Genomic DNA, 15,613 nt, shown 5'->3' with positions numbered 1-15,613 from the left:
GGTTAAATTGCTAAATAGTGGTACAGAGGTGTGGCTAGGAAGCCAGACTCTGTCTCTAGTAGTGTTAAGAATAGAAGAGATGGGTGGAATTTGATTTGTTTAAATAGGATTTAAGTAATATTAGAATTTTAATATAGCTTGAAATTCCCTGCTGAGGAATAGATTTCATGTTTATGATTACTCTCTGAAACATCATAAGAAATTGTCTGTGTTTATAAGTTATACTTAAAACTTGGTGCAGGACACTTGCTTGTGGGTTTGCTTTGATGTTGCTTGTTTTGGTTTTGTTTGGTTTAGATTAGACCATGTAGAATCTGTGCTCCTGTTTACATGATTACTATGTTTATTGACTTGGTTGCATGAATTCTTCCGTTTTAGTAAGAACACTTAAATGATTATGAATTTTTTTCTGCAAATGTCTTTAATAAGTTTACCTGTCATTTATAAACCTCCTGCACAGCAGGAGTCATTACATGTCCCAGGCCCCAGGACTAAAAAAGAAATTTAGTCAAAGAATGAGTCTTAAAATTCTTTCAGTAATAATTTTACACAATTACTGTAAATGGATTTTAATTTTCATACACTCAAAATGGACTAGTTTACATATGGTAGTGGAGCTTTATGTGTTTTTCATCATTGTAATTAGGAATATATTCAGATGCTAATGCCTCCACTGATCCAGAAATGGAACATGTTAAAGGATGAAGATAAAGATCTCTTCCCTTTACTTGAGGTATGCTAAGCTTGTAACATTTAGTTAATCTGTGTTTCATCAAAAAACACGTGTTCAAATCTAAAATGGGTGTATGTGGTAAGTGTTAATTTACATTCTGAACCATTTCTGTTAAAATGCTGAATAAATGTGTAACTTTCCGTAACTTTAATTATGGTATCTAAAATTTTCTGTTTTCACAGAAATACTGGGAAACAGAAAAAGTGTAATGGATGTGTTATGCTTTTTTTTAAGTAGACAATGGATTGAATTGTGTATGTTTTCTAGCCTGCTCTACTTAATTGATAGTGAATTAGCTTGGAAATCTTTCCATATCAGCATATATATGTCCATCTCTATTTAACTATTTCTTTATATGGATATATAGCCATGTCATAATTGACATAAATTCTTTTATATATTATCTATTGTTTATACATACATATACTCATATATGTGAAGTAGCATTGGGTCTCTGATGGGAGGGACTTAACTTTATACCTTTTCTGTCTAGTTTGAAGTTTTGTTTTCTTGTGTATTTAAATGCTTTTTTTAACCAAAAAAAAATTTATATGCTCTTCAAATAACTGAATACATTCTCACATGTGGTAACTTAAACCTAGACGAATTGATATTGGTAGAGCCAGTTCAGTCACTCTTGTTCCCCCTGTCATTTCAGCGGTCACCACTTCTGCCATGGATTGTCCCTAACCAGCAAAGTAAAAACTTCTGTGACAGAGCAATGGCTAATCCTGGGCCCAACAAAGCAAGAATTATTATTATGACTAGATATATTTACTTCCAGGCAGGGGCTCAGAATGTGTCCAGTAAAGTCCACCCACAGTATTGACCAGGATGGGAGGATAAATAAATGTCTCTCTTACATTTGAGGAAAAAATAGGAATACATAATACTTAAATCTGTTCTTGAAAGATAATGTTCATTATAGAAACCTTTACATTTTTTTGAGGAAACCTCCCCTGACCAGCTAGTAAACTTAACAGCAATGAATGGCATCCAAAGGAGAGGTTTGAAAAGGTAAACCTGCTATGCTATAGACTAGTAGAACAGGCTCATAAGTGACCAGGATCTTACGTACACTTTGAAGCGTTTATCGTAATCTCAATTATACCTAGAAGTTTTACATGTCTGCGTTATCCTTTCTAGTGCCTATCTTCAGTTGCCACAGCCCTGCAGTCTGGCTTCCTTCCATACTGTGAACCTGTGTATCAGCGTTGTGTAAACCTAGTACAGAAGACTCTTGCACAAGCAATGGTATTTTAAAAAATTTTTCTCTCTCTCCCTTCTTGGCATCATAAACATTTTTCTAAGGATAGGCATAATGTATACAAACTTTTTCAATAATTGATTCAAAGTAAGTTTTCAAAAACTTGTGTCTTAATTTCAGCTGAACAATGCTCAACCAGATCAGTATGAGGCTCCAGATAAAGATTTTATGATAGTGGCTCTTGATTTACTCAGTGGCCTGGCTGAAGGACTTGGAGGCAACATTGAGCAGCTAGTAGCCCGAAGTAACATTCTAACACTAATGTATCAGTGCATGCAGGTGAGACTTATTAAATTGAAATGAATTGAAACCTGGTTCTCTGTGTCACATTGGGGTTAATTTCTTCTTCTTTCTTGCAGGATAAAATGCCAGAGGTTCGACAGAGTTCCTTCGCCCTGTTAGGTGATCTGACAAAAGCTTGCTTTCAGCATGTTAAGCCTTGTATAGGTATGAATATTTTCTATTGCTGTGATGTGATTTTTAACATTATTTTTCATCAACTATGGTTTTCATTATTAAACTGAAATTCCATGAAATCCCAACATTTATAAGTGTACATTTTACTGGTTAGAGCTGCTCTGATTCAAGCAGGCAGGATGGGAACCCCTGTTCCTTGTTTCTTTGAATTCACCATCACTTCAACAGCTCATTAGGCATTCATGTGACTGGAGAGAAGTTGGAAAAGTATTACTTTAGAGTAAAGGACATGCCCACCTGTGAATCCTTAGTCCTATATGCTAGTTCATGGATACTTCTTGAATAGCCTCTTTTTTTTGGTAGAGGTACCCAGTAATAATAATAATCAGGTTTTCTCGTGATAAACCAACATAATTTTTCAGGTACTGTAGGAAACTTCAAACTATTTTCTTAAAAGTAAATAATGATTTGTTTCTGTTGAAATGGCATAGCATTTGTCTTAGCCTTTTGTGAAGATAAGAAGGGATTCCTTGAATAATGTAACCTGATTTGCTGTCAGACCCATGGATTAAATGGGGTTTTGGTTATTTTTCCTTCATTTCTGTATCCCATCATTTAATCTTGGTTTAAAGCACTGATCTAAAATGGTTTTTTGTGTTGTTTTTTTTCATTTGATACGGTGTGCTTTGGGGGGCCCCCCTCCAGTTTTTATTAAGATGTAATTGGCATATCATTGTATAAGTTTAAGATGTGCAACTTAATGATTTGGTATATGTATATATTGGGAAATGATTACCACAGTGTTTAATTATAACATCTATCACCTCACATAGTTACAAATATTTTGTGTGTGGGGGGGGTGAGAACTTTTAAGATCTGCTCTTTTAGCAACTTTCAAATATACAATACAGTATTGTTAACTATAGTTGTAATGTGATATACTACATCCCCCAGAACCTAACTTATTTTAGAACTGGAAGATTGTACCTTTTGACCTTCAGCCAATTCCCAGTTATACTTTTCAATAATAACTGTCTTTCTGAACTTTGAATAATAACATTATTTATGACGTATTAAAGTAAACCATCAAGTTTAAGCCTAACCACTCTAAATGAAAGTGTAATGAATTCTTGTTTTATAGAAAGCTTGTTCTACAAATATTTTCCACCTGATTTAGTTTTTATGAGTTTAAACTTGTATGAAAGATTACATTTCTTTTTTTATTTTATGACTTTATAGATCATGTACCTTCTTCAGGAGGTACAGTGTGTCTAGTTGTCTCCCTGTTTTTAATGTTACCAACCATGATGATTATTTTCCAGGTTAGTGTTTCTCAACTGGAGCAATTTGGCAATGTCTGGAGACATTTTAACACTGGGGGTGTGTTACTGGTGTGTAGTGGGTAGAGGCGAAGGATGTTGCAAAACATCCTACAACACATGAGACAGCCCCCCGCCACAATAAAATAATCTGACCCAGATTATCAGTATTGCTGAGATTGAGAAACTGTGAGATCTACTGGTTTATTAGGGGTTAAACAATGATATTCTAACTCTTCATTTAGTAGTGAGAATGCATATATAGAGACATTTCCTATATCAATAAATTATTGCCCTGAGGTACAAATCATATAGGAGAAGAGGCAGGATAATTACTTGATTCTTATTTACCAGTTTTCAAAATAATAATTGATTTCCAGTATCTTCCATAGGTATCTATATTATGTTTCAGAGTTTAGTTTGTGTTTGTTAGAGTGTCAGTATGAACTCATGATGCTCAAATTGTCCTACCGCTGGCAACAGGAGCTTTACCAACTTGGGTCTGGAGTCTTTTCTGGTATGAAATAATAGTTCAGGCTTGTTTTGTACATTTCCTGCCCTTAGGCTGCAATGGGACATTTCTCTGATAGCCCTTTTCCCTTTTAAATGGAAAGTGATATTTAGAGACCACAATCTGAGCACTAGGGTAAAAGTTACTGTAAAAGCCAAAATCATTGATTTAAAATTTTTTTCTGAGTGTGAAAAACCAGCTTTGAAGAAAGTTCTATTGTATCATGTTTTCCTCACTTTATTTTAAATTTTCTCAGTCTGATGACAAGAGAGATTACTCTGACCAGCTCTTTTCAATGATACTTAAAATAAAACCAAAACTTGGGCTTCCTGATACATTTCACATGAACGTTCAGTGGCCAGATATTGCCTCCTTCAGTCTCTTAAGATAATTATTACCAACAGCTTTTTTTTTTTTTTTTTAAGGCTGTTTCTTGCCTAGAGTTCAGTTTCCATCTGGTAGATTTCCTTTAAAGCACAAAACACTGCTATTGAGAAGTTTACTACATAGTTTTTAAAAACTTTTTTTTTCTAGCTGATTTCATGCCAATATTGGGAACCAACCTAAATCCAGAGTTCATTTCAGTCTGCAATAATGCTACATGGGCAATTGGAGAAATCTCCATTCAAATGGGTAAGATTATTTTCCCCTTTAAAAATATAAAGTTTTAGATAATTTAATATTTTATAATGAGCTTTATATATATGAATATTATAACATATCACAGTAAAGGGGGCAAAAATATTTTACATTGATATTTTAACAATGAAATTTTTCTTTTTTGTTTTCTCTTTTGGGAATGATCTAGGTATAGAGATGCAGCCTTATATTCCTATGGTGTTGCACCAGCTTGTAGAAATCATTAACAGACCCAACACACCAAAGACGTTGTTAGAGAATACAGGTACCATATGACTGAACTGTTATGGTGAAGAGAAAATTATTTGCCTTTTAATTTTACATTAAGATGTGTAGAGAAACTAAAGCAAAGCTAGCTTTAGAAACCCAGCTTATTAATTAACAGCTAATTTGTATTCTCAGTAATGAAATTACTGTTTTAGCTTCATTCCACAACCAGTTTTCAGAAACTTTCAAAAAAACACTTTCTCCCCTGTTATAGTGTTTTAATACTCCCTAAAATGGGCCCCAACTAAAATAACTATTGAATGATATGAATTTTACTTTTACATTAATTCAGAGAGTACCTGGCAGCTGGGGAGTAATTTTTTTTTTTAATCTGTAAAAATGTAGCCAAAAATAGATTGCATTGTAGTGGCTAGTTCATTAATAATGGCATATGTATTTTGTATTTTGTTGTATACTCTTCTTCAGATTGGGAACTTAAAGCAGTATCTTGTGGGATTTTTATTCAGGAGGCTTGTTTCTCTTCTGCATTTATAGAGAGCATGTTTGTATTAAAGAGTACCTTCCATACTATAAAACACATTTCAGGGTGATTTCTTTCCACCCTCCCTGATTTTTTAAAATGTAAATTTTGTTTTCAATCAGGCACATCTTTTTCTTTATATACTAAGACAATTCCAGTAGTATATTCATAGTCAGTGAATGCCTTACCAATATACTGGACAAAGAATCAAATAAGTTTTTCTAAATAAAAATTTATCTTCAAAAGTATTTTAATTTTACATTTTTTAATTATAGAAAGTTTATTATCTCCTAATGTGATTAATTAATGTGATTATTGGTATGGAAGGAAATCTTTTAATTATGAAACAGTTATATGGCTGTTTGGCTGTATGGGTACTGTTTATATCATGAAGTGAATTAGATTTTCTTGCTGAAAAGTATAAAAAGCTATGTATAGGATGGTTATGAAATCTTGTCAGGTTTTTATCTCTTTAGAATGCAGTACCTATACATGACATTCAGATTTGGAACACTTGGCCATTATCAAATTACTGTTGAACCTTAAGAAACTTCCTATTTATTTTTAAATGTGAATGCATAACTGCAAATAAATGTTGAGTGTAATGTATATTAAAGTTTCTTGTGGGATATCAGGTGGTGAATTTGTTATAGTTCCTTGAATAAATTGGCTTTATATATAAGATTATATTCTAAGTATGAATCTACCCTAAGTAAATCAAAAGGTAGTTGATAATGCCCTTCAAGGTGATGGATTGAATTGATATGATTTAGAAACACACTTGGGATTCACTGTATTATTCTTATCACAAGTGACTGCAGAAAATGTTTCTCTTATTCCATCCCCAAAGGAGGGGGGTGGATAATTATTAAAATAAAATCATTGTCAGTGGGTAATATCTATATATTTTAGCAACTTAATTACCATTATCTTAATATTTCATAAAGCCAATTCCTTAGTATATGCAGTTACTTGCTTTTTTTCTAATTAGTATATCCTACACTGAACTTTTTCAATGGACCATCATCTGCTTTATCGCATGTTTCATTGGGTTGTTCATACTTGCCTGTTTAATGAGAATGTTGCATAGTTTGTGTCTTTTGAACATAGGTTTTCTTTCTCTTGCTTCATATGAATCTGCTGGATTTTAGTATTATCTGTGTAGTTTGCTTCAAGTAATCCTTAAACATTTTTCTTTACCCCCCCACCCTTTTTTTATGAAAGGTTAACCTGTAAGTTTTTGAGAGAACACCATTAAAGCACCTCATGGTTTGTTTTCTGTTTGTTTTTTTTTTCCCGTTGTGTATAAATGTATTTATATGTAATGTACCTTTGAATTGCAGAATGCAGTTCTGAGTTGCACTTGTTTTAACTCTGTAAATTTAAGGACTTAACTGAATTTTGATGGTGAATATATGTTTGATTAATTCCCACTTCAAATTTTTAAAAATAAAATATTAGCATGTAATCAGTGTGTTTTATTATCTATTATTGTGGGCTGTGCATTTTATAGCAAGGACAGAATATTTGTTCCTTTGGTCCACATATCACATGTCATTACAGTGGACTGTCTAAATTTCCTTTTTGTCAAACAGGGTTTGAAATTAGTGGACTATTTGAGTTGTTATCATCATCACCATCAAAGGTTTTTTTTTTGGAACGGGATTTGACATAGCACAGCAATTTTCCAATCCATTTACTCAGTATGTACCACAACACCTAAAATTTAATAGTTGATTTTGATATCAGGCAACAAATGGTCCACTGGCTTGTTTTGGAAATGCTGGCAAACCAAAATTATACCAAAATTTTGATCAGATTCCTAGATAATTTTCAAAGAATGGAAATCACATAGAAAACTACGTAAAGAAGTGAGAAAGCTTTTAACTGTTAACTTCTGAGAAGTGTGTTTGAATAGACAATTCAGAAATGTAATCATTTACATTTACTAGTATTTCTTGGGGGAGAAAACCTAGATTTCATTGTTAAACTGAAATTTCAACTGGCTTTGAAGGAAGAATCTAAATCCATCTGTTTAATCGCTCATCGTTTTACTAACAATATCTTGACACTTGATTGAGCGAGAAAAGCAGTTCATCACGGTTTTTGGTGTTCTCTCAATCTTTAAAATTTTTTTAATTCCTTTTGTTTTTTTTTTTCCAAGAGTATACCATATATGTTGCTGCCCCTTATTATAGGGGGTGGTAATAAACAGCACTGGTGAAATCTTATGTTTATTATCATACACAAATTCTGTTGGTTTCTGTTTCTGAGTTATTTGTTGTTTTTTCTTTATTTTTTCTCCTTCCCCCTCATTTGCTCATGTCTTGGTTGGCGTTTGGTGGTGTATAACCGTGATTGCGTTACCTTAGCAATAACAATTGGTCGTCTTGGTTACGTTTGTCCTCAAGAGGTGGCCCCCATGCTACAGCAGTTTATAAGACCCTGGTGTGTATTATTCAATCTTTTTTTTTAATTCATTTTTCTTCACTCTTTCTTTCTCTTTCTATCTCACTTTTAGATATATTTTCAGTTGGTTACAAAAATCACAATCCTTAATCATTGCCAACCATGTGACTAATCTTGTCCTATCAGGTTTGTGAGGTTTTTCAGTAGCATCGTCATGTATATTTATTTTATGTTGTGGCTAACGACTAATTGATGCATGGGATAAGATTGTCACATGCTTGCTGTGTTAAAAAGCTTGATTATACATAAAAAGCATTTAAATATCCACCAGTAAAATAAAGATGCATGCAAATTCTATAAATTTAGGTTTTTGCATTGTTTCTTTTTTAGAATTAATTTGAAAACTTGGATTGCATTAAGAAATACATGTTTAAATTTGTTATGTATAAAAATCTTATTTGCTTGTTAATGTAAAAATTAAACATCTACATCATAAGTTGTATAATAATAGTTTCTACTGTGGCAGTATATCCTATGTTCTGCTTCTTTCGATTGACAGTCTTTCAAGACATTTTTAGTAGTGTTTAATGGAATACAAGTCATAATACAGTTTTAAAAATGGGTAATTTACTCTTGGCTCATGCTCATTAATAGTTTAAATGGGAAATTAAAATCAGTTGTTATTACTTAGATGCAATTTATTAGTAAGAATTGTGAATTTCAAGGTTTTTACTATATTGAGATTAGATGGGCCCAACATAATATAGTAAGTGTGAGAAACTTAAGCTTTATGAAAATTCTTTGAATATAAACATTATCTCTACTCTGGTGCTTATTCCATTAAATACTGTCCATTAGTATTGTAGTTGAACCTGCTTTTTACTTAAACGCTAAACTCAATTCTATAATTTAATAGGTGCACCTCTCTGAGAAACATAAGGGACAATGAGGAAAAGGATTCAGCATTTCGTGGGATTTGTACCATGATCAGTGTGAATCCCAGTGGAGTAATCCAAGTAAGATGTTCAAAAGGATTTAACTTTTAATGTTCTGAATTATGAAACTTTAAAGTTTAAACTATAATTATTAAAAATATTACCTATTTTTACTGAAGATACTGAAATTATGTTTTAAATGTGTATATCCTAATATCTTGAAATGATGATGCCTATTTTTATTTCCTAAATGTTTTTTTGGTCCTGACATATAATAACAGCAGATTGGGAGAATAAAAGTTATATATATATATACATATATATATATATTTTTTTGCGGTATGCGGGCCTCTCACTGTTGTGGCCTCTCCCGTTGCGGAGCACAGGCTCCGGACGTGCAGGCTCAGCGTCCATGGCTCACGGGCGTAGCCGCTCCGCGGCATGTGGGATCTTCCCGGACCGGGGCACGAACCCGTTTCCCCTGCATCGGCAGGCGGACTCTCAACCACTGCGCCACCAGGGAAGCCCAAAAGTTATATTCTTGACTTGAATTAAGCCAAAGCTTCTTTCATTCACATTCAAACGTCATTTATTTACTTTGTAAATGCTTCCTAAAACCGTGAATATCAATTTGCTGAGTTTGAGGCTCTCTACACTTCAGAGGGTGATCAAATAGTAGGATACTCTTTCTGTTACTTAGATCAGAAACTCGGTAGTGAATAAAGTAGAATACTGAATCAACCATTGAAACTGCTTTAACTTTTGAGAGTTTATGATTTAGTGATTTATTCATTCTTAATTTCATTTCTTACACTATTTCAAACTATATTTAGACGTCTTTAGCCTTTAAAAAATTATTTGGCGGCAGTACTAAACGTGAATCTGATCAAACCTCTGGATCCAGCTGACACACAAAACATAAAGGGACGTGTTGATTTACACCATATGTATGAAATCAACAAAATACAGGCTGTGGGGCTATAGGTTAAATGCCCCAGGTTCCTCAACAGATGAATTGTAAGGAAAAGAAAGTATGGGAGGGGTTTTCCAGAAAATAACCTTTCACTTTCAAGGGATAGGTGCTTTGAACATTTTTTAACTGAGACCTTTTGATACTTCCTATCTTACGTGGATTACTGTGTTGTTTGTTAATTCAGGTTTAGAAACATTGTGAAATACCAGCTTATAAAATTGAAAATTGATGTAGGTGATAGGCATTGAAAACATATGAAATAGAACTGGAAAAAATATCTTTTGGCTAATTTTACATTTGTATAACATTAATAACTTACTATTAAAATAAGCCAGTACTGTCTTAAAAGATGGTCCCTAGTTGCAAAATAACCTCCTGGCATTGAGTTTCTGGGTTTTTTCCAATACTTAAGAACTTTGTGTCACCTTTAGTACGTTTTAGAGGTATCTGATGTGGTTTATACCATATTAAGAAGGAGCATTTTCATACAGGTTTTTTTTGTTGTTGTTGTTGTTTTTCCTTTTGCATTAACATTTAAGACAGTGACACATGAGGTCATGAAATCACTACCAACTTAAAAGTTGGTATACATTTCTACTTTTTACATACTTTATTTGGGTGTGGTTAAAAGAAAATGTCTGAAGTTTTATTCTTTATGTTTAAATTTTTAATCACAAATTCTACATGTATATATAATTTAAATTTTTAACATCAGACTTTGATATTCAGAAGACACAGGAATCATAATTTGAATAAACCATAAACTTTGGGCACGTGGCATTTTATTTGCTTAAATATGTGTTTTATGCACATATTTTAGTATTAGTGTTTTTTTTTAAATTAATGAGGTTTTCTGATTTTTTTTTTTTTTTTTTTTTTTTTTTTTTTTTGCGGTACGCGGGCCTCTCACTGTTGTGGCCTCTCCCGTTGCGGAGCACAGGCTCCGGACGCGCAGACTCAGCGGCCATGGCTCACGGGCCCAGCCGCTCTGCGGCATATGGGATCCTCCCAGACCGGGGCATGAACCCGTATCCCCTGCATCGGCAGGCGGACTCTCAACCACTGCGCCACCAGGGAGGCCCTTTCTGAATTTAATAGTAAAATTTAAAGTAGTTGTACATCAGCAGTATCTTGTATGTTGTATGTTGAACTGTTGTTTCAGTAAGATAGTTGAACTTGCAAAATACTTAAATGAAGTATTTCAAGCATATACCTGTCATCACCTTGTTCTTTTAGTCAGAATAACGTAATTATCTTTTAAATAATAGTCTGAGCATTGGGGGTTTTTTTGTTTGTTTGAGTTGGGTTGGGCTGGGTGCTGTTTGTAACTACATAATTTTTCTTCTAACTTATCATTTCATTTACATTTCTATCTGGAGGTGGATCTTGAAATTTAGATCTGTAAATTCCTATGCTTTAAGTCAAACTTGTTTGGTATATACTTAACTAGCTTTGAATTATTTCTAGGCCAATCAGAACTGTAAAATTATTGAATTTATATAATTAATTCCATAAATGAAGATTTTTTAAACTGGTGCTTATTTGATGCTTTCAGTCCTTGCTGATGCTACACATTTACTAGACTGGGGTTTTGTAATGTAAAATGAAATATTGCGTTGGCCAAAGAGTTCATTTGGGTTTTCCTGTAGCACTAAATTCCAATATAAACTGAATAAGTTAGAGGTTCCTTGATGGTGGAGTAACAGGGACAACCATTAAGAAATTACTTTAATTTCTTATTATAGCTGTTTAAAAAAGTGTTTTGTTTTTTTTTTACCTAGGGTTCTGTTGATATATATTCTGAAGTTTACATGTATCTTTTGTTGTGATTGACAAATGCAGTATCAATTGAAGATGTATTTCTTGCTTGTTATAGGATTTTATATTTTTTTGTGATGCTGTTGCATCATGGATTAATCCAAAAGATGATCTGCGAGACATGTTCTGTAAGGTAACTAAAAAGTCTTTATGATGCACATCATGTGACTGTTACAGTCTTAGTTGGGAAATTTAAATTATGTTTTTATTTCATATGAAACTTAGACTCTTCAAATCAGTACTGGTAGACTGTATAATCTTTGTTCTTGGTAATAAAGAAGGTGACTTGATCTTTTATTAATATACGGTAGTGACTTTGTATCAATAGAGCATGTATTTTAAAAATATTTTCTCAAGCAGTACCACTGATTCATGAAGTCCCGTTATCCCACCTGTGCAAAATAGCATGTATTTTCAAAGATGGCTGACTAAGATTGGAGTATAATATAATCTGTTGAACAAAGTAAATCTAACTGGTCGCAGCAAGGATTAAACCTGTGAGTTTGTTTTAGTAATGCCCCTTGTGGTTAACTCCAGTCAGCCCTCAGCCATAACAAAATAAGAAATAAAATGCTGCTACACATTTGAATTACCTAATATTAAAATTAGTGAACTATATAGTTGCAACTATGAACCCCCAAAGCTTTGTATATTTTCAATTTGAATAAACTTAATAAGGCATAAAAATTTTAATCCCTTGGGTGAATTCTGTACCTTTTTGCTTGCTTTTCATTACTACTATGTCAGATTGCTTAGAGTACTTCTGTTACTAGGACACTTGGCTGAATTCAGACCTTCTCAAAGCAAAGTGCAGCATATTCTATGAGGTGATTTTAGGCAAGACATGGAAAGGTGTAGAATTCAACAAAGTTTAAGAATAACTACTTTAATAGGGGTAAAATTTTAGAATAGTAAAATCAGTAGTGTTTCATTTCAGAAGCTACGCAGATATGAGAGTTTCTCTTTTGTTATTGATAAATTAATGATTTTTTACTTTTTTGCAGATCCTTCATGGATTTAAAAATCAAGTTGGGGATGAAAATTGGAGGCGTTTCTCTGACCAGTTTCCGCTTCCCTTAAAAGAGCGTCTTGCAGCTTTTTATGGTGTTTAATCTCATACACTTAAGCTGCAGTCCCATAATTAGGGGTAAGTTTTAAGAAATTTGGAATTTTCCAGGATGAAGAAACTTAAGTTAGGACTTCAGTCTAAAACTACTGAATAGAATAAAAGCTATTTGTTTTCCACAGAGGTTGAGTAAAACAGTCTCATGTTATATTTGACTTAAAATTACTTACATGAAGGCTGGAGATTGATTGATTGATGAGCCAGCAAGCAAGATAAAATGCATGGTTCCACTTTGAATCCTAAGTAGAAGGAAATCCAAGTTGGTGTACTAGTTGGATTACTCACCATTTCTTCAACCAATCCTGTTTTTAATTTTTGCCGTTTAAGAGATCACTGACATTCACTGTGGCAGGGTGGAGATGATTCATTTTTAAAGTATGAATTTATAGTCTCTTATATATCAAGGACTTCCTATGTTGTAAGCTTTAGGGAAAACCCAAGTAGAATTGGAACTGGATTTGGTCTCAGTAAATAGGAATATTTAATATTTATTCTTCATATTTTATTGAGCACCTTCCTTGTTCCCAGCACTGTGTTTTTAAAATATCAATGGAAGATTCTGTTTTGATTTGGGGTGGTAGAGGGGTAAGTCCACCTGCACTCTTGTTCTTTGAGTTTTTCTGACTTAAGTCAAACTAACAGTTCTGGTCTTTTAGCCTTAGTTCCCTCGTTAGGTTATTTTGAGGATTAAATACTATTCTATATGTGGTGCCAGGACTTCGTATATTGCCTAACACACTAAGTTGGCTCAATAAATATCAGTAATATGGGTTAGTACAGTGAGCCAGGATGCACTTCATTAGTTTTTGAACATGAACTGAGACCTGTTCAACTGGAGGGTCAGAGAGTGTACTCAGAGTGTGTTGAGAAGGCATACACTTACTTGAATTACCTTGTATGTTGGAGTTTCTGTTTGCGTGCTTGCTTCTTTACTCTGAGCTAGATTTTAAACCTGGAAAGATTTCAACATCTAAGTTGACTAGCCTAAAAGGGCAGTAGAAATGGACTTGCAGCCTCTGGAATGTCTCAGAGCCCTTTGTGTGTGTTGTCCCACAGTGGTCTTGAGTCCTTACGGCTGTCTTGTGGCTTTAGCATTTTAGAGAAGTGCTTGATTCACTTTACGTTAAATGATGAGAATGCAATAGATGAGAAATAACTTTTAGCATCAAGGGCTAAATTATTCAACAGTGAGCTGAGTCTTGAGCACTTTCGGGTTAATAAATCTGATTAATAAACCCTATATGGTCTCTGTCATTTCACCAGTTATGAATTAACTGTGGTGATCTTCATAAATGTCCAAAGTTTCGCAGGAGTAGTTAAAAGTTTTGTTGTGAAAGGACAACTGTCAGGTACTAGTTACAGTCTCCCAGTAATCTACCTTTATTTCTTAATCTTCTCATAATTAAAACTGTGCTAGCATTGAAAAAGTCTTTATCAGGAAAATCAAGAGGCCTGAGAGTATAGGACATGACTGAGTAAAATAAGTCACACTCTTTTTTTTTTGCTTAACATTGGGAATACCAGCAAAAATGATAATGTTTTAATTCTCACTAAGGAAAGTGATTGTCCTAAAGAAAGTGCTAACTTAATTTTGAAGAAAGCAAGGCAACTTGTTATATAAGAAATAATCGGCTCCCATTGGGACCCACTGTGCAAACGAGGATAGATAATTAGACTGATGGCAATCTACAAGGTGTATTTCATCTATATTTCATCGGTATAAAGTGCTGCACACCTCTCTGTGCATGTCCCCAGCTTGGCGTCACTTTTTGTATCTGATGCAGGTGACAGTTGAGAGCTGCAGGAGAAGGGAGCAACATGGTTCTCGTTGACGAGCGTGATCTTAGGCAATTTGTACAGTTTCTCATTTTCTTTAGGTAGAGATAGCATTGCTACTTGATTGATTTTGTGTTCCATTGGCTTTAAAAGAAAAACAATTTTACGTATAAAATTGTCTTTGTTTTCTTACAGGTCCTTCAGTCTTGGAGACTATGAGGGAGCCTCTGCACCCAGGGAAAATGTTACCCTTTACAGGGGGGAAGGGTAAACCAGTAGGGAATACAGTACAATCCCAACCCTACTGGGAGGGGCGGGAGGGAGGTGTTGCCGTCACTGTATTAAGTCGCTGTTGGGAAACGTTTTAACATCTGGAGCCTTTGTGGGTGGAAATCTGTCTCCAATTACAACTCTGCACTGGATGTGAAGAAGCAAAAAAAAAAAAAAGAAAAAGCTATTCAATCTACTCACAAAACAGTACATTCTGGAATATTATGGGGAATTGTACCAAAACAAGAACCATATAAATGATACATAGGGATGAGAAAGAGGAAAAACTCTATAGCGCACAATAAAGGAAACCTAAGGATGAGGATTAGAAGACAGTAAAGTTTTTGGGTTTTTCCGGGTTTTTTTTGTTTGTTTGTTTGTTTTTATTTAAAGGTTTTTATAAAATTTCCCACATTGATGGGGACTTGTTTTTGCATGCTGATGAAGAACTACACAAATGAAAGCTAATAAGAGTTAAAATCAGCTTGCCTACCCATAATAGTAGAAGCAGGTTCTTGGAAGTTACAATTTAAGGTACCCCAAAAAGTTGGAAATAAAACAAAACAAATATAAACAATGAAGCACCCTGTGAAATGCCAAATGAGTCACTCCTTTTACCTTTGTGGGGTGGGCAGGGAGGGAGAAATAAATGGGGTTGGACATATCAAACTA

General features: G+C 33.9%; 1 protein-coding gene across 1 annotated transcript in view; it reads left to right on the top strand.

The window, feature by feature from the left end:
- Positions 1 to 15,124, top strand: part of TNPO1 (transportin 1) — a 50,648-nt gene extending 35,524 nt beyond the window's left edge. The window contains exons 14-24 of the mRNA XM_079701605.1: positions 647 to 733; positions 1,880 to 1,987; positions 2,121 to 2,279; positions 2,360 to 2,447; positions 4,782 to 4,880; positions 5,056 to 5,151; positions 8,007 to 8,082; positions 8,960 to 9,059; positions 11,828 to 11,902; positions 12,774 to 12,916; positions 14,867 to 15,124. Coding sequence (XP_079557731.1) covers positions 647 to 733; positions 1,880 to 1,987; positions 2,121 to 2,279; positions 2,360 to 2,447; positions 4,782 to 4,880; positions 5,056 to 5,151; positions 8,007 to 8,082; positions 8,960 to 9,059; positions 11,828 to 11,902; positions 12,774 to 12,881 — 996 coding nt within the window. The 3' untranslated portion in view covers positions 12,882 to 12,916; positions 14,867 to 15,124. The remainder of the gene's footprint in view (positions 1 to 646; positions 734 to 1,879; positions 1,988 to 2,120; positions 2,280 to 2,359; positions 2,448 to 4,781; positions 4,881 to 5,055; positions 5,152 to 8,006; positions 8,083 to 8,959; positions 9,060 to 11,827; positions 11,903 to 12,773; positions 12,917 to 14,866) is intronic.
- The last annotated feature ends 489 nt before the right edge of the window (positions 15,125 to 15,613 follow it).

The sequence above is a fragment of the Hyperoodon ampullatus genome (assembly GCF_949752795.1).
Source record: "Hyperoodon ampullatus genome assembly, chromosome: 4".
Lineage (NCBI taxonomy): Eukaryota > Metazoa > Chordata > Mammalia > Artiodactyla > Ziphiidae > Hyperoodon > Hyperoodon ampullatus.
Note: the sequence above shows the minus strand (reverse complement) of the source record. Positions and strands in the feature narration are given on the sequence as shown.